The 24,401-nt window shown below is 37.1% G+C and overlaps 1 protein-coding gene across 6 annotated transcripts; it reads right to left on the bottom strand.

Annotated features, from left to right (window-relative positions):
- Nucleotides 1-1,770: 1,770 nt before the first annotated feature.
- LOC117420929 (fibrous sheath CABYR-binding protein-like) lies at nucleotides 1,771-22,901 on the bottom strand. Of its 6 annotated transcripts, none has more exons than XR_009330561.1 (12): nucleotides 22,662-22,897; nucleotides 20,403-20,509; nucleotides 19,586-19,691; nucleotides 15,429-17,818; nucleotides 10,334-10,393; nucleotides 9,803-9,982; nucleotides 7,028-7,207; nucleotides 5,872-6,069; nucleotides 5,555-5,719; nucleotides 5,333-5,452; nucleotides 4,350-4,544; nucleotides 1,771-4,180 (listed from the first exon to the last, which is right to left on the bottom strand). XR_009330561.1 is itself a non-coding variant. In XM_059033658.1 (12 exons), the coding sequence occupies exons 5-12, from the start codon at nucleotides 10,371-10,373 to the stop codon at nucleotides 4,171-4,173; spliced, it is 942 nt and encodes a 313-aa protein (XP_058889641.1). In that variant the 5' UTR covers nucleotides 10,374-10,393; nucleotides 15,429-17,818; nucleotides 19,586-19,691; nucleotides 20,403-20,509; nucleotides 22,662-22,897; the 3' UTR covers nucleotides 1,771-4,170. The 6 variants fall into 6 exon arrangements, 5 of the variants coding, with proteins under 5 accessions (XP_058889641.1, XP_058889629.1, XP_058889633.1 ...); XM_059033658.1 differs by having other exon boundaries at nucleotides 4,496-4,544; XM_059033646.1 differs by having other exon boundaries at nucleotides 1,771-4,544; nucleotides 15,429-15,659; nucleotides 16,417-17,818; nucleotides 22,662-22,894.
- Between the last annotated feature and the right edge of the window lie 1,500 nt (nucleotides 22,902-24,401).

Raw genomic sequence — 24,401 nt, 5'->3', positions numbered from 1 at the left:
CTACATCCCCATGTGTTGATACAACTGTTTAAATAACAGACTTGTAATTTTTCTTTTCATTGTTAACAACTTTTTATTATTCTAACTTTAAAGTCTGTTTCAAAGCTCTTTTCAAAATGGCCACTCTAGTGCACTGATAGTGTAAGGATTACTGCCCACATTGTCAAACAGGTAGCACAGCAATAATGATCCGTGATGTGGTACGGAACAGAAAAGCCAGAGTACTAGTTGTTATGTTTTTGGTTTTTTTAATCGCTCTTCCTGCAGTGATTTAGAGGACAGATCTCAAACCACAGTGCACTAGAGCGGACATTTTGAAAATAGATTTGAAACAGACTTTAAAGTGTAAAAAAGTTGTCAGGATGTTAACAATGAAAAGAAAAGTTACAGGTACGTTATTTAAACAGCTGTAGCAACACGAGGCGACGTGTAACGCTACATTTTTTGGAACCCCGCTAGTTATTCTTTAACTTAATGATTTTTGGTTTGAAGATTGATAGTAAAAATTATTTACATAAAGGAGAAGCTCTGTATGTGAATTTTATAATCAACCTAAATAAGGACAAACCATGATTAACCATGAACACAAGCAACAGAAATGACCATGAATACATGAAAACCAATATAAAAAGGTGTTTTGGTCTTAGTTTAAAAGATTAGAAGGTGAAAAGTCTTATATTGAGATAACTTTTTAAACCTGCAACTCACAAGAATCTGGAGATCTTGTTTAAACACTTGTGAGTCTTTTAAAGTTGTGGTACTAATATTTGTGCATTTGTTTGAAGAAACTATCCATTACTATTTTATCACAAAATGTTCCATTACAAGCAAAAGCATATCAAAGTTGTGTAATGTGTGGTATATAAATATTAAAGTTAACAGCAGTACAGTAAATGAACACCAAACAATGTAAAACGTTAAATGGAGGCCTTGTTCTTAACACCCTGCTGAATCTTTGCTGTCAGATTTGGATTGGATGTTGCGGGGTCGCTAGTTTGACAGTTAAAGAAATAATATATCAAACTATTCAAATTCATAAAAACAGACTTTAAAAAACATATTCTTTCAAACTTAGAATGACATTTTAAACTAATTAGTGTTTACATTTTTGAACATTAATATGACTGGCCCTAATTTAAACAACACGGTAGTAAATTCTGTCTTTTTTATTAGTTGTTAACAATTAATAAACTAAAAACCCTATAAAAATAAAGTGTGTCATTTAAAAAAAAAAAAAATTATTTTACAATTTCTGGTATCTCTCGGTCACTGACTTTCATCCAAATCTGTATAACCTACAATATACTTGAATGTCACAAATGCTCCCACTGACAGAATAGCATAGTAAAATGAATAACAAATGTACCATCGACTTGTTTTGCATTGGTAGTAAATAATAACACTCAGGGTACCACTGCAGTATGGGCCATATTGCTTATTAAAATCTTTTGAATGCATTTAAAAATGGTACAGCAATATAGTCAAGGATACAGTCCTAAGATATTTAGTAACAAGGGGTTTGAGTGTGGGATAAAACTGGCAACAAATGCATTTATTTATCTGCCCCAATACTTCTTGAAGGGTCGGTGGGAATCTTTAATCTAGAGAAAGATATGTGCAGTTTATATAGATATAAGCCACCACATGTTTACTTGCATGTGGAGCAACTACAGTTGTAGTGCTGTGATGAGACTCGTCAGAGCTATAAGAAAAAAGGAAGTACATGTCAAATTGTATTTCAAAAAAGCAATAAAGAAAACAGAGGCAGTGTTTTGAATCCCTTTTTATTTTTCATGTCCATCATAGTGTCCCTTTTTTAGGCAGCAGTTCCCTCTGATAACACTGCTGGTATGTTTAAATGCAGTTACAATATTAACTGGGTACAGAACACATCATAACATTAATTAAATGTCTTGACTGTAAACATACACCTTCGTCCCTTGAAATGGATATTTTTGTTTTACCAGTTGAATGATGCAATCTATTTCCTATGCTTGGAACAGAGAACCAGAATTATAATATATGGTACCACTTGAATTTCTCAAATTAATACCTGTATACTTGCCCTATATGCTTATTATTGAACCATAAACCTATATGGTTAGAAGCTCTGTTTATCATTAAAGGGTTCCGATGGTTTCATTACAGTAAGCTGAAACCATAACTATACCCAGTCAAGGCTACAAGTCACGTGTCTCACATTTGTTCAGTGTTCTTAAATGCAAGTCATAAATCTTCCTACACATTCATTTCTTAAAATCTTTCTTGAATATATAAAAAAACAATGCTTATCGATCACCAAAAGCACCACTGTTCACAGTATATCATGGGGCTATTTTATATTACCCCAGATCGGTTTGTACTGAAATTCCATACCACTAACGGCAATGATTTAGCAACACAGTAGCATTAGTAGCACATGGATAATGTTGAAGTGGTACCAAACCACAGTGACAGCATGTACACAATTAGATTACTAATAGCAATGGTATTGACACTACAGGAAATCGATTGCAATACCCAGTGGTATTTTTCTAACTTTTCTGTAAGTGGTGTCTGTAGTAAAACATGGATTAATAACAAGACAGCAAACACCATCAAAGCAGCAGTTTCACGGGTCATTTTAAGAAACAGGATACAACTGACAGATTTAAAAAGGGTTGCTTAAAGAGTAAGTAGTGGGTTCCAAATAATATAGCGTTATACATCCCTACGTGTTGCTACAACTGTTTAAATAACATACCTGTCATTATTTCCATTGTTAACATCCTGACAGCTTTTTACACTTATAACTTTAAAGTCTGTTTCAAAATGTCTGCTGTAGTGCACTGGTGTTTTAGATATGTCCTCTAAATCACTGCAGGAAGCAAATAAATAAAAAACATAAGAACTAGTACTCTAGCTTTTCTGTTCCGTACTACATCATGGGTTGCTGTGTTATCTGTTTGACAATGTGGGCAATACTCCTTACAGTGCACTAGAGCATACATTTTGAAAAGAGCTTTGAAACAGACTTTAAAGTTATAAGTGTAAAATGTTGTCTGGATGTTAACAATGAAAAGAAAAATGACGCTATATTTTTCAGAACAACGGTACTTTAAGTGGCACACTATGCACAAATAGTGACAAACTGTATCTTTTATTTTATTTTTTAAAGGAGGCAATATCTGCCTTGTAGAATATGCTATAAGTCACTGTTCTGAGGTAGAAGAAGGAATAATGTAAACCAGAAACTAACATAAGCTTAAACTTAAGACTGTTGAATCACAGTAATTAAACAGTGTTTTTTTTTGTTTTTTTTAAACAACCTGCTTTTTACCTGGTCAATGTCAATGCAATTGTTCCATTTATACCGAATGTAAACTGACTTACAAAGGAAAAATAAGTCAATTATATTTATAATGTAACATTTAACCACTGTTAAGCTACACATAGTAAAAACCTTGCAAAGATCTCGGGGGGGGGGGGGGGGGGGGGACGACACTGGATTTTAGCAAAGCATCCTCTAAAGTACTTTGTTATTCTTTAGTGCCTTTCTATTGTTATTGTTACAGTGATAGGCCAGACAAATTAAAGTGATCTGCTACAGAAGGCATATCTCAACACGTAGTGGATCACATGACACATCACGTGACCACATCACTGCATTGCACACTACATTTTTTTTTTTTTTTTTTTTACACACATTCTCTTATTGTTCAGCCGGACGGTTACATCTACAGAATGTTTATGGAAAAACAATTCCTATGATTTTGAATGATCTTTCTGCTGGTCTGGGCACATTGATAATTGGTACAGGCTTGCAGCAAACCTCTGTTTAAACATGTAATGAACACTCACTGAAGCTGTCTTGTGACAACACTCACTGTTTTGAAGCAGGTGCGAAGAAAAGGTCAAATTTCTGAGAGGAATACATCTGTTTTGACTAAAAAAAAGCAAGAAATTACCCTTCAAACCATAACTGCCCCTGCCTACAATTATGTTTTTTTGTTTTTGTTTATTCCTTTCAGAACTGTTTCCCATGTGTGGAGTGATCTTCACATGGTTAGACTGCAAAATGAACCATTATTACATAGACATATAAGGGCTTTATCTTCTGTGCTGTTGAACACACAGGGAAAGGCACTTCACAGCTTCTTTGATTGTCACAGCCACCTCATCATAGAGGTCTTAATCTTGACTGCATAAAACAAAAACAAAAAAGATAACAATCAATCAGTCCTACTTTTTGCAAAGAGCGCTAGGGTGACATTATGTTATGTCTATGCAATTCACAGGCATATACAGCTTTCATAAGTTGTTTTTTTCACATGCATACATACATGCCCAAACCGCAGAGCACTATTTACTTTATGGTGCCGTGACACTGTGGTTTCCATGATATTTATACTTAAGACAGCAAGCTCCGGGTCCATCCTCTTTCAAGGGTACGAACATGGTAATCAAACATGTGTGTTGTCAATCACGTTGAACATGTAATGGTAATTTGACTTGCCATTCAGAACCTGCTGCAACCTCTTTATCTGCATCCACAAGAGCAGGCTCTGTAGAAAACAAAGTAAACCATAAGGGAAACGGCAAGAATAAAAATACTCTATGTATATACGTATACTCTCTTGAGACCCAGTCTACATTGAACTCTACATTGTTTTCCACTACTTTTTACAGTTTGCTAAAATTTAGGAGTTGATTTCTTTGGGTATCAAATATCAATAGTTCAAAAGGGGAATGAAATCCGATGAACAGAAATCTTTGTAAGAGCATTTAGAAAAGTCATGTTATCTTCCAGTTATCACTCAAACTTTTCATTACAATTTTCCACCAAAAAAGTCTCTATTTTCTACCCATAATTGTCAAACACTCAGTAGTGGTATTTTTAGAAATACTGTAAGATGCTTATAGTATGTTCAGTTTATTTTCTAGTAGTATTGGAAGAAAATGTGGAATATTCAACTGATCTAAACGCTGACTGAATTCCACATTCCATGTTTAACAGTTAAAGGGACCAAGGCTATGAAAATAAAACACCCATCAGAGCAAGTTAGTTTTATTTGTATCTGTATTTACAGTTACTGATATGAATACAAATGATAAACTTAATGAATTCAATGACAAACGTTTCTTGAAGACTTCTAGTGGAAATGGTTGTCATCGTATTTATTACATTTCTTTTAGTGTTTATAAATTCAGCACTATTGAGTGTTTAACAGTTATGGATGATATTTGTATCTGCAAAAATATATAAAAACAAAGAAAGGTTAATATTTGAATGGCTTAAATGATGTGAGTATTTGGCACAGTGCAGCTGCTACAGAATGAGTGGATCTCTCACCTTGCTGTTGAACAGCAGGAGCTTGTTCTGAATGTGGAACCTGGGCAGCCTCAGCAGGACCCTCTGGGGTCGCCTCCTCAGAAATAGTAGCTGCTGCCGCAGTCACTTCTGCAAGGACCTCTGTAGGACAGACAGTCAATGTCAGCACACCAGCACAAGAACATGTTTAGCTCTGTAATGCCATGGGTAAGTGGAGAAATAGCCTCTACACAAACAGGATACCTTCAACCTGATGAACAGCTTCTTCATCTGCCTCGGGGCTGACTGGAACCTCTGCAGACAATGTCTCTGCCACCACTGGAGAATCACTCTCCACTGCAGGACTCGCCTCAGCAACAGGAGAGACCACCTCCACGACCTCTACTGACTCAGTCACTGCCACTGCAACTGAGGGGATGGACAAATCAGTGTACAGAGAGACAATAATGCACCTTAATGAAAGGTTGAAACATGATTTACATTAGTCTAAAACAGTCTAAAATCAAGTTGCATTTGTTTTTGTAGATTTCAATAGTGCTGTACTACTAATATTGTATTACCTTCGACCTCCTGGCTGGCTTCTAGTGTTGAACCTTGGCTAGTTTGCACTTCCTGTGTGGGCGGAGTCTCTGTCACCACAGGAGCTTCTGCTGTCTCCACAGGCTCCTCCACCAAAGGACTCACCTGAGCGACCGGAGCAACTACCTCAGCAACTACTGGGGAGGCATCCTCCACTGGCTTAGCTTCTGCCTCTGGAACTGGGACAATGGAAAGCAAGTATTAAGTAGTGAACACACTGCCTCAGCTCACCTGAGTGTCTGGGTGGACCTGTCCAATTCAGCTAGCATGTGCTAACAGACAGTAGTGTCAATTATGCAAGCTTGGGTTCTTTGGGAACATTAGTGAAAGTTTAAGTTCAGAGATGATATTTTGTAAGGTTTTAGTGTTTCTTTTATTTTTTTTTCATTTGGTGTGCACAATTATTTAACGCCCCCCATTTATTTCCAATTATGTTCTCTTACCGCAAAAGCTCAAGAGGTCAGAGGGCGTCCTCTGATCCAACAACCAAGCCAATTGCCTCTTTACACCCAGGAGCTCTACAGAGGATGCTGGGTAGTTACTGCTACTTGGAGAACAAAGGACAGCCCTGCAGATGTCTGCTTTCAGTTCACCGGGAGCTTACCCATTAGCATTGTGAGGAGAAATAGTCGGCAATTTTTACCCTGTTTTGCTCCCAATTTGAAATAGCCAATTGTATTATTTTAGGCTCAGCTCACCACTACCACCCCCGCGCTGACTCGGGAGTGGCGAAGACGAACACACGCTGTCCTCCGAAAAAGTGTGTCGTCAGCCGACCTCTTCTTTTCACTCTGCAGGCTTGCCATGCAGCCACCTCAGAGCTACAGTGTCGGAGGACAACACAGCTCTGGGCAGCTTACAGGCAAGTCCGCAGGCGCCCGGCCAGTGGACACCCTGGCCGACCTAAGCCTTCCCCACCCAGGCGACGCTCAGCCAATTATGCGCTGCCCCCTGGGAGCTCTCGTCCACAGTCGGCAGTGGAATAGCCTTGACTCGAACCGACGACCTCCAGGCTATAGGGCACATCCTGCGCTCCACGCGGAGTGCCTTTACTGGATGCACTACTCGGGAGCCCCCTAGTCCCTGCAGATTTAGATTGCCTAAATGGAATTGCCAGTGAAGATTAGTGATGTCTACCTTTGACATTCTGAATGGCTTCTTCTTCAGCAGCTTGGCTGGCTGGCACATCCTCGGGGGGTGACGTCTCTACCTCCACTGTAGCTTGTGCTGCCTCCACCGGCTTCTTCACCACCGGAGAAACCACCTCAATGGCAACTGGGGAAGCAGCCTCTGCCAGCTCTGCCACAGCCTCTGAAACTGAGGGGATGGACAAGGGAGTCACGAGTTAGCATCAGGATTTGTATTTCCTTTTTAATTCATTTAAGTTTTTATAAAATATAGTTCTAAACTGATGCAGGCGTTTGCTTATTCTGTGTCTCCATCTAGTGGCCAAAGCCTATATCTATATTGAACAGGAGTTTGTAGGGCTGACCTCAATGGGCAATCCGTGTTCATTACATTGCTTGTTCTGGGTGAGCAGACGACTCTCTGTTTTCAAAGGAGAAAAACATGAAATGAAACTCCAGAATTGAATTAATGAGTTTCGTAGGTACTGATAAGCTGTTTATTTGTAGTTTTGTAACGTTAAAGCATGCTTTTCTCTTTTTAGTGCGAATTACACTTTGGAGTTTAATGAGCAGGGCCGTATTAAAGGACATGCGGGGTCTACACTGACCCGTATTTTGGGGGCCCTATGCATAATATGGCGAATAGTGTTATTGGCATATTGGTTAATCTGGCCCTGCGTGGGGCGGACTTTTCCAGCCCGCTCTTCACAGCACTAAGAACTCAGCACTTTTTTTTGTTTTTTTTTGTTGTTTTTTTTCTTAAATACATGTTCGGCCATAGAGTTTGCACAAAAAATTAAGAAGGTGACGAATACAGATGCAGTCACTGTACAGCATTTTCCAAAATGCCAGGGTAAACATTGAATTTTCCAGTTTCAAACCAAAATTAGGCACTTCTATGGTTTGCAAACTTGAGAACTGCATTTAAAAAAAGATTTTATATTCAGTGTGGTTGGCGTGGCACTTTATAATTTATTACCGGTATGGAGGGATACATATACATTCTTCCGATTGCGGAGCGGTGTTAAAGGTGAACTATGTAACGCTGCTTTTTTATATTATTTTGTTTTATTTTATTTTATTTTATTTTATATACAGTAGTTTTGCAATTTCTTCCAGATTAGGCTTCACAGTGTATCTTGGCTGAAAAATCACAACCAAAAACTTGAAACCCTTTTTTGTGGCAGAAAGGGGACGTTAGAATAAGAGAACTTTACAAAAATTAGATGCGCCTCTCTTCCTGTGTGTCTGAGCCCGTCCACCCGCATGCAGTTTTTGTAAAATGTCCCGAACAACGGCGACCTCGCGGGGGCCCCTATTCTGCTGGGGGCCATACACTATAGCGTAATTTGCGTATAGGTTAATCCGGCTCTGAGGGTGACATCAGATGCCATTTTAACCCAGACCAAAACTGCCTGGGTCCATTCTGTCTATAGAAGCAAAAGAAGACACCCAGATTTCCAGATAAAATGAATTATCTGAAAATAAGAGCAAGAACTGGAGATTATGCAGAAGCCTCCCCACTGTGACTCTGTGCTCAAGTGTGCTTGTGATTTGGCCATGTGTACTTACTGTAAGTCTATATTTGGGGCCAAAGTACAGGAATCTCCATAATATATTAGGACACCCTCACTGATTAGGAATGTCTTACTGTATTTATTTTATTAGCTATAAGAGGGTAAGGATGGTGAATGCAGTGAATTATAACAGAAATTCTATATTTCTTGACAAATTGATTAAACGTGGCATCATTTTAAAGCGATTTTTCTGGTCCTTAATTTACTCCTATTACTTTTGAAAGGAGTAACATCCGTGACTGAATAATATTGCAAAGTTGTTTTAATTCAGATTTTTTTTTTTTTAATTTAAAATTTAAAATGTGTCCTCTGAAGCATGTGCTGTTAACCGTCTGCTTTTTTTCACTCTGCAGGGCCGCCATGCAGCCACCTCACAGCTACAGTGTCAGAGGACCACGCAGCTCTGGGCAACTTACAGGCAGGCCCGCAGGCGCCCGCCCAGTCTACGGGGGTCGCTGGTGCGCGTTGAGCCGAGAACCCCCTGGCCGACCAAAGCCCTCCCCACCCGGGCGGTGCTCGGCCAATTGTGCGCTGCCCCTTGGGATATCCCGTCCACGGTCGGCAGTGGAATAGCTTGGTCTCGAACCAGCACCTCCAGGCTGTGGAGCGCATCCTGTACTCCACGCTAGAGTAAGCTCTTTGAAAACAAGGCCCACTGGTTAAATGTTGGTTATTTATACATAACTTTTAAAGCTCAAAGTATAAAATAATAGAGAATCAATATGTAAATATCCTGATGTAACTTCAGTTATACTGCTGTAAAGAGCCTAAACTATATGAAGAGATAGAGTCGCAGAGCAGTCAAGTACTGCACCTTCTGTTTCAATTGATGCTGGCACTAGCCCTCCCATCTCTGCCACAGGCTCGGTTTCTTTAAAAAAAAATGTTAAGAAATGATTTATAGTGGAATTGGTATTGGTTGATTTTTATATTGTACTTTTTTTTGTTTTCCACTTATGTTCACTCACTGCAGCATTTCCCACAAGATCAGTGGGCTTCCGTCGATCCAGCAACCAAGCCAATTGCTTCTTTACACCCAGGAGCTCTACAGAAGATGCTGGGTAGTTACTGCCACTTGGAGGACAAAGGCCAGCCCTGCAGATGTCTGCTTTCAGTTCAGTGGGAGCTTTGTCAATAGGGGTCACTGTAGTGTAGTGATGAGAGATACTCCCTAAACGGAATTGCCAGCAAAGAACAATGTTGCCTACCTTTGACATTCTGAATGGCTTTTTCTTCAGCAGCTTGGCTGGCTGGCACATCCTCGGGGGGTGACGTCTCTACCTCCACTGGAGCTTCTGCTGTCTTCTCTGGCTTCTCCACCACCGGAGAAACCACCTCAATGGCAACTGGGGAAGCAGCCTCTGCCAGCTCTGCCACAGCCTCTGAAACTGAGGATTTGTATTTCCTTTTTAATTCATTTAAGTTTTCACGATATATAGTTCTAAACTGAAAAAGATGGAGGCTTCCGTTTATGCTTTTGAAATAAGTAAAATCCATGAGTATCAATTATATCGCTTAGTTGTTTTGTTCTGATTTTTTAAGACTAGAGTAAACTCTTTGAAAATCAGGCCCACTGGTTATTTATGCATAACTTTTAAAGCTCAAAGTATAAAATAATAGAGAATAAGTATGTAAATATCCTGATGTAACTTTAACTATATTGCTGTAAAGAGCCTAAACGCGTATATGAAGTGATAACATCAAGGAGTGTTTAGTCACAGAGCAGTCAAGTACTGCACCTTCTATTTCAATTGATGCTGCTGTTGCTAGCCCTCCCATCTCTGCCACAGGCTCGGTTTCTGTCAAAAAAAAAATGTTAAGAAATTATTTATAGTGTAATTGACATTGGTTGTCTTTAATATTGTACTTTTGTGTGGACTTGTATAAGACTAAATTGGGCAAATGTTTTTGAAGGCTGTTTTTATTATTGAGCAGTAATTGGTATTACATGTATACCCTATTCACACTACCTAAATAATGTGTGGTCATGATGTATTGAAAACGTATTTGTGAATAAAGTGAATGTCAAATGTGTTTATGAAATGCCAAAACAAGTGTTTCAGTGGCTCAGCCGGGAAAATATCGTCCTATATCTGGAAGCTTGATTGAGGTACCATTGAAAACGAGAATAAAATGAAAGCAAGCATTTTGGCTCACTAGTTTTAAAATGACATCTTGTGAAAATATAACATTTACAGTAATGCTAGTTGAGTTGCAGTGTGACAATGGAATACATTCATTTGAGGGACACATATTGTTGCCAGCGCTCCACACGGCTTTTAAAACAATAATGGTCAAACTTTCTATAAGGTCAGCTAGTGGCTCCAGAGAGTACAGTACTGTATGTGCAAACAGAAGATTACTGATTTACTATATTTGATGGCTTAAAAACATTTAAGTGTTTTGCTTTTGTGCAGACCTAGGGGGCAGTACAAATTTACAAAGGTCAGGTACATTCTGAAATCATTTCCTTTTTTAAGGAATGTTTCAGAATATTTTTGTATTTGTCACTCACAACCTCCACTGTTAAAATATGTATTTATTATTTAGAATTAATTTTTCTTTTCATTGATCCGTCATCTAAACGGTTTGGTATCTATTGCAGGAGGGACATGACTACAGTACCTCTACCATCATGTAAAAACATGTTTCAATTTGCTGTTAAAAAACAAAGAGGTTTACTATTCGACTGTATATCATAACCCTACACCATTTTGACAAATTAATAGACATTATAATGCTGTACTTTGTGGGTTGTCAGTTCAAGTTGGTGACAGTAATGCTACTTAGGTGGCAATTATAAATGGATCCAAAAACGTAAACTTTAATTTGTGTTGTTGAGTGTGGGTGCATGTAGTTTTTTCCATTAAAAGTGTAGAGTATATACAGGGGAAGTATAAAGTCACTTGGCATGTTCACACTTGCTGCTGTGCAAAAACTATTCTCTGCTGGGCAAGAAGGTGTGGCACCAGACCTTGGATAGAATGATTACTGGATTAACACCATGGTTAATAAGGGAGTGCTGGAACTGAATTTATTAAAGTGTGCATATCTGCTCCATGTGAACACCATGTTACAGTCTCTGGACATTTACTGGTATTAAGACATAATGCCCTATCAATTAAGCTGTGGAAACCAATATCTCAATTAAAAGTTATATATTGTTTGGTCTTTGATTTGAACATCATTGTAAATGTACTAAATCCAAAAAAGATATATAATAATAATAATAATAATAATAATAATAATAATAATAATCATCATCATCTATATTTGCATTTTTATTGCATGTATTTATATTCCCAGCTAAAAGTTAATTTAATTTGGCCTCATGTGCCTGTCAGATTTTTGAATTATTTGAGACTAAAATCTGTTCCTGTAAAAACAGGTCAATTGCATACACTGGTTTCCCTGGGACAGTGCATAGTTCTATTATTGTGGAAATATATGACTGAACACTGGGTTAGAGGCAGAACAAGTACATGTATTCGTACAGCCTACTGTATGTTCTTAAACCTGCTTAGTTTCATGCACATCTGAATGCAGATTATAGTAGCTTTCTCCTCCTCAGATTGTGAGCTGAGCTGTTAGGCTGTCAAAAGCCATCAGTAGGTTGTAATCTACTGTTGTTTCAAAGACGAAAAAATGAGTTTGCTAATGGATGAAGCCCGAAGAAAAATACCTGAGATAATCAGGGACAATAGCCTCCACTGATCCCCTGAAACTGAGATGTGCAGGTTGGACAGAATCACCAGTCACCTCATTAAGCAGGTTTGTCTGCAGTAATGCAATGCTATGAATTTGTGTACCTCCAAAACACTTTACTACATGCGAATACAAAAACAAAGAAGCCACTGGCTCTGCGGTGGCACGTTTGTGATTTCACTCATCTTCTTTTAAGTCAATCATTCTTTTTTTAATATGTCATACTGTACTTCAGTGTAAGGCAGTGTTGAGCGATACACTGCCGCTACGGATTCTGTCCCGTCAGTGAGATGAGGTTAAAAGCTCTACAACCACAAAAGCAGAGGAGCCCAGCTCTTTTTCACTGTGGTTAATATGCTCGCTTGTGGTGCGCAGGTTGCTGGTTCTTGCCCAGGCTCCGCCCAGTTGCAACTGCACAAACATACGTTGATTCACTATTCAATGGTGAGATGGTACCACAATTAAGCCACAATTTAACAAAATAAAACCAGATTACCAGTTATCACTTAGAAATTACCAAGCTTTCTTTGGTAACTAAAATATCAATATTGTAACTGTTAGGTCATAGTTTGAGCATGGCTATTTAGTAATTTAAGTTATCAGTGTTTTCTAAGTACCAAGTGAACTTTAAAATTACAGGACACATACTCACACATTACAATTTAGCAGTACTAGTAACCACGTAAACAGGTATGAACACACGTGCAAAAATATGAACAGGTGTTACTAGGCAGTTAATAAATAATGCTAAAAATACCTAGAAATATAAACTGTATAATGCCTCCAGATGGTTTGGGGCAATAATGCAGGAGCGGCACAGCCAAGAGTGCATTGCCAGCCCAAAACCAACAAGATGCATACATATATTAGTGTGTGATAATAATATATTCTGACCCATATGTTATTTGACATATTCTACATTTCTTAACACATACAGAAGTGATAAAAACATAAACATTTCTATATTGTTTGTCAGTTTTTCATCTGTTCCACATTTTATAAGCTGCTGAAATAACGTATAATTTCCAAGTATAAAAAATGTAACCCTGTTGTGTATTCTGTTGGTCTGAACCTCATGATTTTGGCCCGGCAATGATGTGAGCAAAAACCCCTTTGCTTCCAATGGCTGGCCACTTGGGAAACTATAAGACTGTGGAAGAATGAACTAAAAAGATGCCGGTGAAATTACTTTGTATTAAATTGATGTGTAAAATGTACAGGTGTGGGATACTGTATTTTTAAATGTGTTTTTAACTCCAAGACAAGAGTGTAATTATGGTACCAAAGCACAATGCCGTACATACAAACAAAACACACACACAATTTCTAAATGGTTATTGGATCCAGTTATTCAATAAAAATGGAGGCATGCGTTGTAAAGTAGTGTTTAATGAGATGAAGGTTAACAGGCAATGTGTTAGTGAAGTTATGAAATGTTGCTTACACAGTAAACATGGTTACAATACATCAGTGCTTGAAAATACATGCCCATTAAGTAGGGTAGGTTCCCAACTTCCATAGCAACCATACATAAAGGGGAGGAAAGAGGGTGGAATTTAGCAAACTCTCTGGTAAACTGAACAGTAACAGCATGCATTTGTGTTCTTTTATACAATGACTGGGTGCAGGACAAATGGGTTTGATCAGCCCTGACTACTGTTAATTTGGGCTATGCTGATAAATGAATACAACACTTCCTGGTTCCTAATAATTTAATGTGTTGTAGTTCAAACTCACTACAATAACATATTAAAGATTTCATTATTTGTCCATGCAATTCACATACTATGGAGGGGGCAATATACACCAAGCTGGCCTAAAATATGTGTTTATCCTGAAGAAGAAAAAGATTCCCAGCACAATAAAATGGGGAACAGTACTAATGTTAATGATAATACCGTAATAAAATGGACTAGCATTGGTTAGCACAAAGTTTCTGAAGAGATCTCTTTAACTGTAAAGTTTAGTGTTATTACATTCAAAGAGAAGCTGAAAATGATTTGTTTTGTGGTAACTTGTAGTTACTTTTCTAGATATATGTACTATATAATTAAAAACTTTAAGTTTGTACTGTTGGAAAAAGGGATTTCAAACTTTTTTTTTTTAAAACATACACATTAAAAAGTACAGTATTGCACTAGGGACACTTTACTAAATGAAAGTTTTTAAGTCCAATGGAATCAAGCAAATGTTCCCCAGTCAACTTATATAATTATGCAGTTTATAAGGAATGCTTAAAAAAGGTGTGTTCTCTTAAAACCAATTAAATAGAACTCATGACACCCCTACCTGTCAAACACAACAATAAAATCGTACTTAACAAATCATTGTTCATTAAGTTACTTGCATTGACTTTGTTTTAGAATACAGATTTGGATTGGCATTTAACATATAATCTTTCTTGCACATTAAACATTTTTATTTGTATTAATAAATATGATATCAGATTTTTTTTACTTTTAAACTACTAGAGTAAACACATATACTGTATAAGATTGTCTTATAGTAAGGTATTGTGAGATGTACACTTAACCTTTATCAATATTGCGACAATGCTAGTTACATTATGTGTGTGAGAAAACTGAAAGAATTCTGAGCAGTTATTTTGCATGTAAAATATTGTTAAATTACCATTACATCAACATTGCAACTTCTTTCAAATTAAATGTAAATCCTACATTTTTTAACTTAAATATCACAAATGTTTGCCTGCCTGCATGTCTACCATTAAATGAGCTACAAGGGGAAACGTATTCAAAATAGTTATCTTGCATAAATGTACAGGTACAAATACAGGGATATGTAGATAGTTTACAAGTATGGAAAACAGTAGCGTTTAGGAAAAGCAGGAGATCTGATTCAGGGAGACTGGTTTTGACAATACTTTACGATGAAAGAGTTCATTTGACTGACTTGAACTAAAGTTCTTAATAACAAACTCTCTGAGCCAGAATGATACATTGCCTATATAATTTAAAAGGCAGTGCTATATGTACATAGCATACATAACAGTCTGCCTCTGGGAATAGGACACGTGTGGAATTTATCATGAACTGAAAATAGGAATTCATGGCCCTCACTGCAAGGTGTTGCCCAGTTTTGTTCAATTTCTTTATAAAGAGATTTAACCTTGCACCGGGGCAGCGTCTGTGGGAGCGGGTTGCTGAGATTCTTCCACCACGGATGAGATTTCTTCCTCAGCTGCAGGTGCGTCAGCTACCCCAGCCTCTGTGGACTCGGCAGGGCTTGGGGACTCAGTCGAGGCCTCGGCTAGTGCCTCCTCCAGGGCCTCTGCAGCCTCTACTAGAGGCTCCGGTGCAGCCTCTTCAGCAGCCTCTGCCTCTCCAGTCTCCTCAGATTCTATTGCATTGAATAACAATATTACAAATCAACCAAAAAAAAAAAAAAAGAAAAAAAGACAGAAATCTTCCAACCTCCCGTGCTACGATTCTGTGTCTTATATATATATTTTTTTAAATAGCTCCCTATTGCTGCCTCATCCAAAGAAGTTTTTTTTTTTTTTTTTTTTTTTTTTAAAAGATAATCACATATTTTCTTCATATGAAACCTATTCCTCCCCCCATTTATGCACATTTAACTGTAGGATTTAGAGGATTAAGTGGCATATAAAGGCAAATAGAATACAGCTGTTTGAATTGCTTAGAATTAACAAGAAACACCTTTAACAACCCAGTAGCTGCTACTACGCTGTTTCTTGCTAGTTTTATAATATTGATAGATTACTCTCCCACAGGAAGTGAATAAAAGCATTAAATCAACGTTTCAATGTTGATTAAAAGCTGCTATAAAGGGCATCGGTGGCAGCAACAATCATTAACTAAGCTGATACAAATGTTGATTTAATTTCTGCTATAAACATCATTTGAGTGGCGTCTGTGCAAGACAGCAAGCAATATCTGCCATCAAATCAAAAGCATGCCAAAGCAATATGTTCAAAATGTTGTTGTTTTTTTGCCCAGCTAAGTAGCTCTCAGCAAAATGCTAAAATAGCGTGCAGTTATGAGACATTTGGAAATCCAGAAAAGGAAACAAGAGGAAAACAGTAACAGACATGAGACACAAACATCAAGAAGCAGAAACAGATGACACGGCTTACCATCAGTTCTGAGCTATCAGGGCCTTCAAAACTTCAAGTCCAATAATGCACGGACAAACACAGTTGCAGTCTGTGCAGTTTATTGTATTGATTTCAAGTAAACAAGGCTCACACACAGACGAGGGTCGACATTGGTGTGTTAAAGACAATTGTTTGTTTTTCAGTAACAGATAACCTTAAGCATAACATAAATAAATATATAAATAACATTGTACATTGTGTTTAATAATGAGTTAGCTTGATGTCAACGGTAAAAAAAAAAAAAAAAAAAAAGGTTTTCAGAAAATAGATTCCTAGCTTGAACACATTCAAGAGGAGAAGGAGAGGCCCTTGTCATCCAAAGCTTTCTTGATTTTTATTCTGGAAAGTGTAAAATAGAGTGAGAATTAGAAAAATAAGAAATGTGCTGTATTCTGTAAAATATTAATAACATTGAATTCTAAAAAGTATATATATATATTATATATACTCCTAGCTTTCCTAATACAAAACATATATGAGGTTATTGTGCATCATATGCATTAGCTGTCCATAAGGATTTACAGTAAAGTACTAACCCTCTTTTTTAATGAGATAACTAGTCAGTATGGACTGGTGTATGGTAGTGTATCCAGTAACACAGGTAAGGAGACAGACAGAAGGAAAAGAAGGAAAGAACAAACAGTGCTCTTGTTGTCAGGGGAACAGGCTCAGTCAGTCTACAGGATTAAACTCCATTCTGATTCACAGATCATGTTCACTGCTTAATATCATTTCTCCACTTTCTAAAAACATTAGCAAAAAGTCATTTAATTTGTTTTCATTTAAGCTAACTAAGATGTTGAGGTTGTGTTCTGTTTTTTGAATTACCCAGATTAGGCTTTGTTTGTTTACTGCGAGTTTCTCCATGTGCTTGCAATTACAGGGTACATCAACAAATCTTGTCAGACAGGCAAGGAACACCTACAGCTCACTAGAATGATCGGCACACATGTGTTCTACACATGCCTATGCCCAGTGTTCATCTTTAACAGCCAGTGTGCAGAAAAACACACCAACTTTGTCTTTTTATTTTGTTATTACAACAAACAAACAAAAAACGATCCAAACAGTGTTCATAAAGTATTATAGAGCTTATAGCTAATGAAAGACCTACCATTGTTAATCAGAATAGGGTTATGACTATCAAAATGCTTAGTTGTGCAGGTGCATTGAACTCTATAAAGCCCCGATTTAAGTTAGTAGGGAAGCAGTTAGCACGCATTTTAAGTAAAGACAATTTATTGCATAATGTACCACTGCCCTTTCAAAGGGACTACCTTTAAATTGAATTTGTTAAGTGAAGTTAAAAACACATGCAATATATTGGTCAGTGGCTCAATAACAAAAATATATATATACTGTAGGTACTTACCATCTTCCTCTGTAAAGAAAAAAAAAAGAAAAATAATTAATGGAATGTTTGAGCACTGAATAGAACAGTAATTACAAATGGGATCAATTCCACCCAACAGTTAATAATCATATACTCGAGTACTGTACAGTGTACATGCTTTTAACAGTAGGGAAGCGCTGCAGGTTTTTCACTTGTCTTTCAAATCCACATATGGTTATTGACCAATAAACATGCAGGATTGTAACCGTAGGTTTATAATTCACATCACAAAATCACCACCCCCTTGGCAGTCTCCAGCTGGCTGGGAGGTGCTTGGATATAGATCCAGCCCCTTGGATGAGACACTGTCAGCCTGTAATACACTCCAAGCCAGCTGTCACTTCATTAATAGCTGTCCATTGTGAATGTGTGTGTGTGGTATGGCATGATGACTATTTTAATAAAGAAACACAGTTCTTTAAATATAAATGGGTAAGCCAGGCTAACAGTATAGAACACAGGATATCCACTGCATTGCAGTTTGAACCATTCCTGGCTTTGCTATGGATTTAAAGATTGCAGGGAAAGGCCACTATGCTCCTCCAGACCAGGTATTTGACATGTTCTTAGTTGTTTAACTGAACCTCCATCCAGGTCAAAAAGCAGTTAATTATTTAATTATACCTGTTAAACCCTCCAGAGCTGTTCATCCCTGCTACACTGGGATGAACGTCATAAAAATGGAATCTCGCCTAAAAGTAGCATTTTTGATGCCTCTGGTCCAGTCAGAAAAATATCTGAATGCCTCTCGTTACAAAAGGTCTGATGCCCAATAATATATGGTACTGTAAGCCATCAGTTTATAGATTCATAATTTGAGAAAACAGGAATTATTTGTTTCCAATATCATAAAGAACATTTGCTAAGTAATGCTCAGTACCTCTGACTTTTTGTTTTCTAAATACCTTGGTATCCCTGAATATATATTTTTTATTATTATATCAAAGACATCCCACCAGTGCAGTAGCACACCAAAACATGACTAATTTACTAGCAATGCAGAATGACTGGGGGGGACATGTGCTCTTCATTTTAACCTGTAAAACTGGTAGAGAGTTCAATGCGATACCTTGTCTTGACTGTCACCATTGCAGAATTCCATTTTTGGAGGTAAAACAAAGAACAGTTGCTTTTTGCTGTAGTACCATATGGCTTTCACCTTCGTGTGCGTGTGCGTGTTTTGTACGTAGGCTGCACTTAGTTTTGGGAATGATCCCTAGGAATCCTGGAAGCCTGCCCCACAGCGATTATCTGCTCTCTGCCATTCCAGACTACTAGTTCAAAGCCAGAAACTAACCTAATTTAGCACTTCCAACTACTGTGCAAGCCAAGACCAATTTATCACACCCAACTAGGTTTCAAAATGCCTTTTTATTGTTGCATTCCTGCCATATTAAAGCTTTCTCTGTCACTCAGTACTTCTTAAACAATCAAAGGCAGTCACTTGATTTTTCAATATCTATTTTAGCTCATACAAGTATCCAGCAAGGTGCAGATAGCTTTTTAGTATACTTTCACACACAGTTTTGATTTTGTTTTGTATTTTACTACGGAGTTGATTCTTTTCTGTAAAACAGTTCTGTAATACACTTCCAAAGGTAAGAAATGAAACATCACAAAAAATCATGATTGTTCTGAAATGAATATTGCAGGAATATCTTATTGTATTTGCACAGACCACTACACAGTACTGGGTGCTCTGATACTGAGCTCTGAATGGATGACAGGTATTAAGGTGAATGATGCAGAACTTACTGTTAGATGGCCATGGCTTTGGTGTCCATTCTGACTTTGGTCTGCTGCTGATCTCTGTGACTCTGTCCTGGAACCTGGCTGAGTCAGTAGTTACAGTCTTGTAGACCTTTGGAAAAACACAAGTGTTAGTTAGTAAGTGCTATCTAGAATACAAGTCCAGGCGTAAACATAACACTACCATGTCCCAGTGTAGTGAATTGGTCCACCGTACCCTGTATAATTATAAATGTCACGTTTACACATTTCAAGCCAGTCAGATGTCATCACTGTGAAAAAGCTGGTCACCATGAATGTCATTTTCTACAATGAATGACAATCACAGAATACAAGCGTGTAAACTTCAAAGCAATAGCTTTTGGTCTAAAAGATCTGGGGACCAAAAAGTCTCAAAGCCACTGGAAAATTGTCATTTTTTTCCATGACATTTTTTAAATATAAATTAAGAGTTATAAATACCTCAAAGCAATTGTTCTCCAAGCTTAAAAGGAGAACGGTATCTTAAAATACATACAGTATATTTGACTATTGATTAAGTAATTTGTATTTACTGTATATATTTAAAGAAAATGTTAATACAAGAACAAATAAACTACAACAGTTTTTTTTTTATGTATTTATATATTTCTTTTTTGTGGCTTATACCAGAGTTGTGGAACTGGGAACATCTGAGAAAGTTCTAAGATAAAAGGCAGGACGCAGATATGGAGGAAGGCAGTAGACTTAAAAACAACAACTAAAAAAAAACTCAATACAATGACCATAACCAAAACATACCATAACAAATGGATATGCATATTTTAAAGTCAATCATTCTTACATAATATCCTGCGCCAGCAAATGAGCCACAACAGAGGACGATGTACATCAGGTTATCACCAGTCGAGCCTGGGGCACTACTGGAGGACATGTGCCGCACAGGGGCTGCTGCAGCGAGAAAAAGGACAGATTTATCTGGAATCCTGGGTGTGCATGCAAATACATAACCCCCCTTCAAAACTGTGCAGTTCATGGATTTGTTCATGTCAATCCTTTATATATATATATATATATATATATATATATATATATATATATATAAACACACACACAATCTGTTAAGCCAACAATATACTTAGCAAATAAAAGAAAAGGGACAGAGAAACAAATTATGTTAACAAGTTGCTGCTGGAATTGTCTTGTGCCAGAAAAATATTGCCTCCAAGTTGGTCCAAACGTGAACTGATAAGTTTACTGACTATACGTGTTTGAAACCTGTTCTTATGAAGGTCATCTTTGAGGATATTGCAATCTACACTGTCTGGACAGGACAATATAACAGGAAGCCTCAGTAAGCAATGCTTTCTGATATTTTAGGCCAAGATTTCTCACACCTTTCAGATTTAAATCCACAACTAAACATCTACTTTTAAACAGGCATGCTTAATAGAACTAACTTTGCCAATAAATGCAATATTTTTCTAATACACACAAATAAATATATTATTATAGTACATTACCTATTTTTTCTCCATGATTTTAGCAACGTTATGTAAACTGAACAGCAATTGTGTTTTTTATAAAGACTAACAAGAGTTTTTGGGAAATCAATTAAGAACAAAAACAGAAGCAAGTAGTGCCCTATTAGAAAACCGAGGGAGGTGTGATCCTCTGCAAAAAAAATAAAAAAATAATAATAATAATTCTGTGATCATTTAGTGGTTGTTGTTTTATTATTTGATTTGTTTTAATCACTGTGTCTGAGTCATTACTCCATTGGCCTGGATTTGTCTGGCGAACATCACTGCCAGTAATAAACTTTGATAAATAGAATGCAACCCCCCCCACCCCCCCTCCCAAAACAAAATAAATAAATAATAGCATACATTACAAATCTCCTTATATTGAAACACATTTGTGGAAAGGTGGAAAGCATTAAAACATTATCCTCTTAAGGTCATATTGACAGCATTGTGGTGGTGAATACATTAGAGTCGACACAGCACATTTCATATTTCCATAATTTCAACCTGAAATAAATTAAATTAACACTAGAAAACAGGTGTTACATATTTCAAAAACGTTGTCACTCTGAAATATAATAAGCTTCATATTGCAAAGGCTTGAGAAAGGGCCTTCTGTCACACCATTTTCTTTTTGTACCTCGCAGCTATGGTAACCTTACACTTACTGGCACGTGACAGCCCTACATAGGGGCTGTGCCTTACATTAGTCCTTTAACCTATAACCTACATACAAACGTACAGAGGTCATTTTGTTTTCAAAATCCAATATTTATGCACTGCCACGAAAAAAATCCCACACTGGTATGGTTCATGTGTTACTTAAAGCAAATATACTGATATCAGGCTGAAAACAAAATACGAAATGGTAAATTGTATGCATCTGTTTTGACAGACGCATAATGAATGCATCACCTAAAGCAAGCGTAATAACCCGAATTAATCTGTGTATATGCATGGTTGATTCATTGCAATGCAAACAGAAAATCTTGCTGAGTTCACATATTGGGTCACGCTATCATATCAACCTTATTAGAGCTGTTTTGTTTGATCCTCTTTTTATTTACAAAAATGTGGTCAAATCTGTAAGACATATAAACCAATTTCAATAGTTTTAATTTGTAAAAGACTAAAACATATTTTACATAACAACCCCCCCCCCCCCCCCAACGGATTATATAACAAAGGTTGCTTTAAAGGTGAATACTAACAACAACTCAGTAATCTTTTCTTTATTTTCCCATTATTACGATAAGTGTGTGTGTTGCTGCAGAGGTAAATTCTTGAATCATTTCAGGTTTTCATTCTAAACGCGTGACCTTCATATCTCCTTTCACTAGAGAAGAAATATCACTATGCTTGATTTAAATGCCCCTTGCTAGCATTAGATATTAAATAAGTTTATAGTGTTAAATTAGTCAAATTTAATGAAATGTATTTTTCAAAAATACATAAATAATATAATAAACTTAGGGTTCGTGGATTTTAATGAATCTATTTTTAAATACCACCCCTTACACAAAAGAGCATTTTAAATTTTAAAAACCAACACTGCTGGAAGTGGTTAAAAAACATACCATTTCTGGCAAATCTGGTGGTAAAAGTCCGTGCCACAGGAGCTAATTTTTGCCAGGCGACCCTGCAGAGAAACATTGTTGCACAGCTGAAAAATCCGGTTGCAAAACGGCGGTGAAGAATGCAGTGAATGCCGTGACTGAGTGGGGAACGACTGACTGGCTATCAATCAGAAAGAACGAACGTGAACGACTCGCTTGTGTACTGCATAAACGCAACACCCACTGTACACGTCACTACTACAGGGAAAAGGTCATCCAAAACACTTAGGTAAGCAGTAACCTGACAATGAGCTGAAGGTTGTTAATATTTATATTTAAACATAATTAAACAAAAAGCCTCCAAAAATAAATAAATAAATAATCGGTCCGTTGATAAATACAGCTAGTTTTTATAGACTTTAATGTAAAGTTTTTATTTTACAAGTCTAAGGCAGAAATAATCTTTTTTTTTTTTTTTTTTTTTTTGTGGACTTCCCAATTATTCGGCAACGTTTTTAAAATATGTCAATACATCTTTATGTTAGGTTCTTAATACAGCATTGGATATGAACTAACACAAATGAAAATAATTGAAATAGTTTTGTATTCATGAAACTGTTCCAGACTGTATATTACCCCACATTTCACTATATTATTACAATATTGTATTGGTACACCTAAAAAGGAAGAGGGGAGGGGGATATATAGATGGGCGGTGTATACCCATATATGCCCAGAACATGTGACTCTCAATAACTAAACAATATTAGTTTCATGAAAATTGGATAAGCTTCTCTTCAGACATGGGAAAATGTGTTGAAGTGACATACGTACTACGGATGCCCGACTCCACTATATCCCCTCCCATTTTCTCCCCAGCATGGGATAATAATGCTTCATAGTGAAATAATTCTATAAATCTTACCTGTCACGCACTTCCACTGCTATGTAGGTCTCATGCATGCAGTTTTAAAGGGAACACATGATAGAGCAAACATGTACAGTATTTTCATTTTAAGTTCTCTTTGCAAACCTTACTTCCAAGAAGTCCATTCTGCTAAGTTTCACATAGAAAGTGAACATGCACCCAGCCCTTTAACATCCTATTTCCTATAATTACCTAAGCTGCTGCTTCACCTTATGAGTGAGGAGTCAGCCAGTTTGACCTCAAAGACACTGCTGAGGTGAAATGACCTACATGTTGTTGGTGTAACAGACCTTTTAATGGTGAGCTGGTCTAACAAAAATATGTTTTTTTCCCATTTAAAAAAAGGTGTAATTTACACATTGGAGTTTAACGCACAGAAATGAATTTGTACGAGGCCTCTGCATCAGGGCCTTGCTATGATGAAATCAGGTTCACCCAGACAAACAAGACTGTTCAGTTTTTACACATGCCAGTTACAAGTGCCTGGAAAATGACACATTCATCTTTTGAGGGGAAATATCTGTTGGTGGTTTTGTATACCTTTTTTGCCACAAGAACAGAAATGCGTAATTTATTTAAAACTCAAAAGCACCCCCCTGCTAAAACTGGTAAAGATTTCGCTCAGGCTATAAACAATATTTTTAAGCGAGGACAGATTTTATCAAATACAATAAGAGATTTAATACAAATAGAACTTTGTTTACATGTTTACATGATTACATCCTGACTGAGACAGAGCAGGACTGAAATTGAGATGGAACGTCATGTAACTCTTCATCAGAAACGACACAGTGGTTGACCAGTTCTGCTACTTGAAAGCATCTAGGAAAATA

Source organism: Acipenser ruthenus, chromosome 1 (genome assembly GCF_902713425.1).
Source record: "Acipenser ruthenus chromosome 1, fAciRut3.2 maternal haplotype, whole genome shotgun sequence".
Taxonomy (NCBI): Eukaryota; Metazoa; Chordata; class Actinopteri; order Acipenseriformes; family Acipenseridae; genus Acipenser; species Acipenser ruthenus.
Note: the sequence above shows the minus strand (reverse complement) of the source record. Positions and strands in the feature narration are given on the sequence as shown.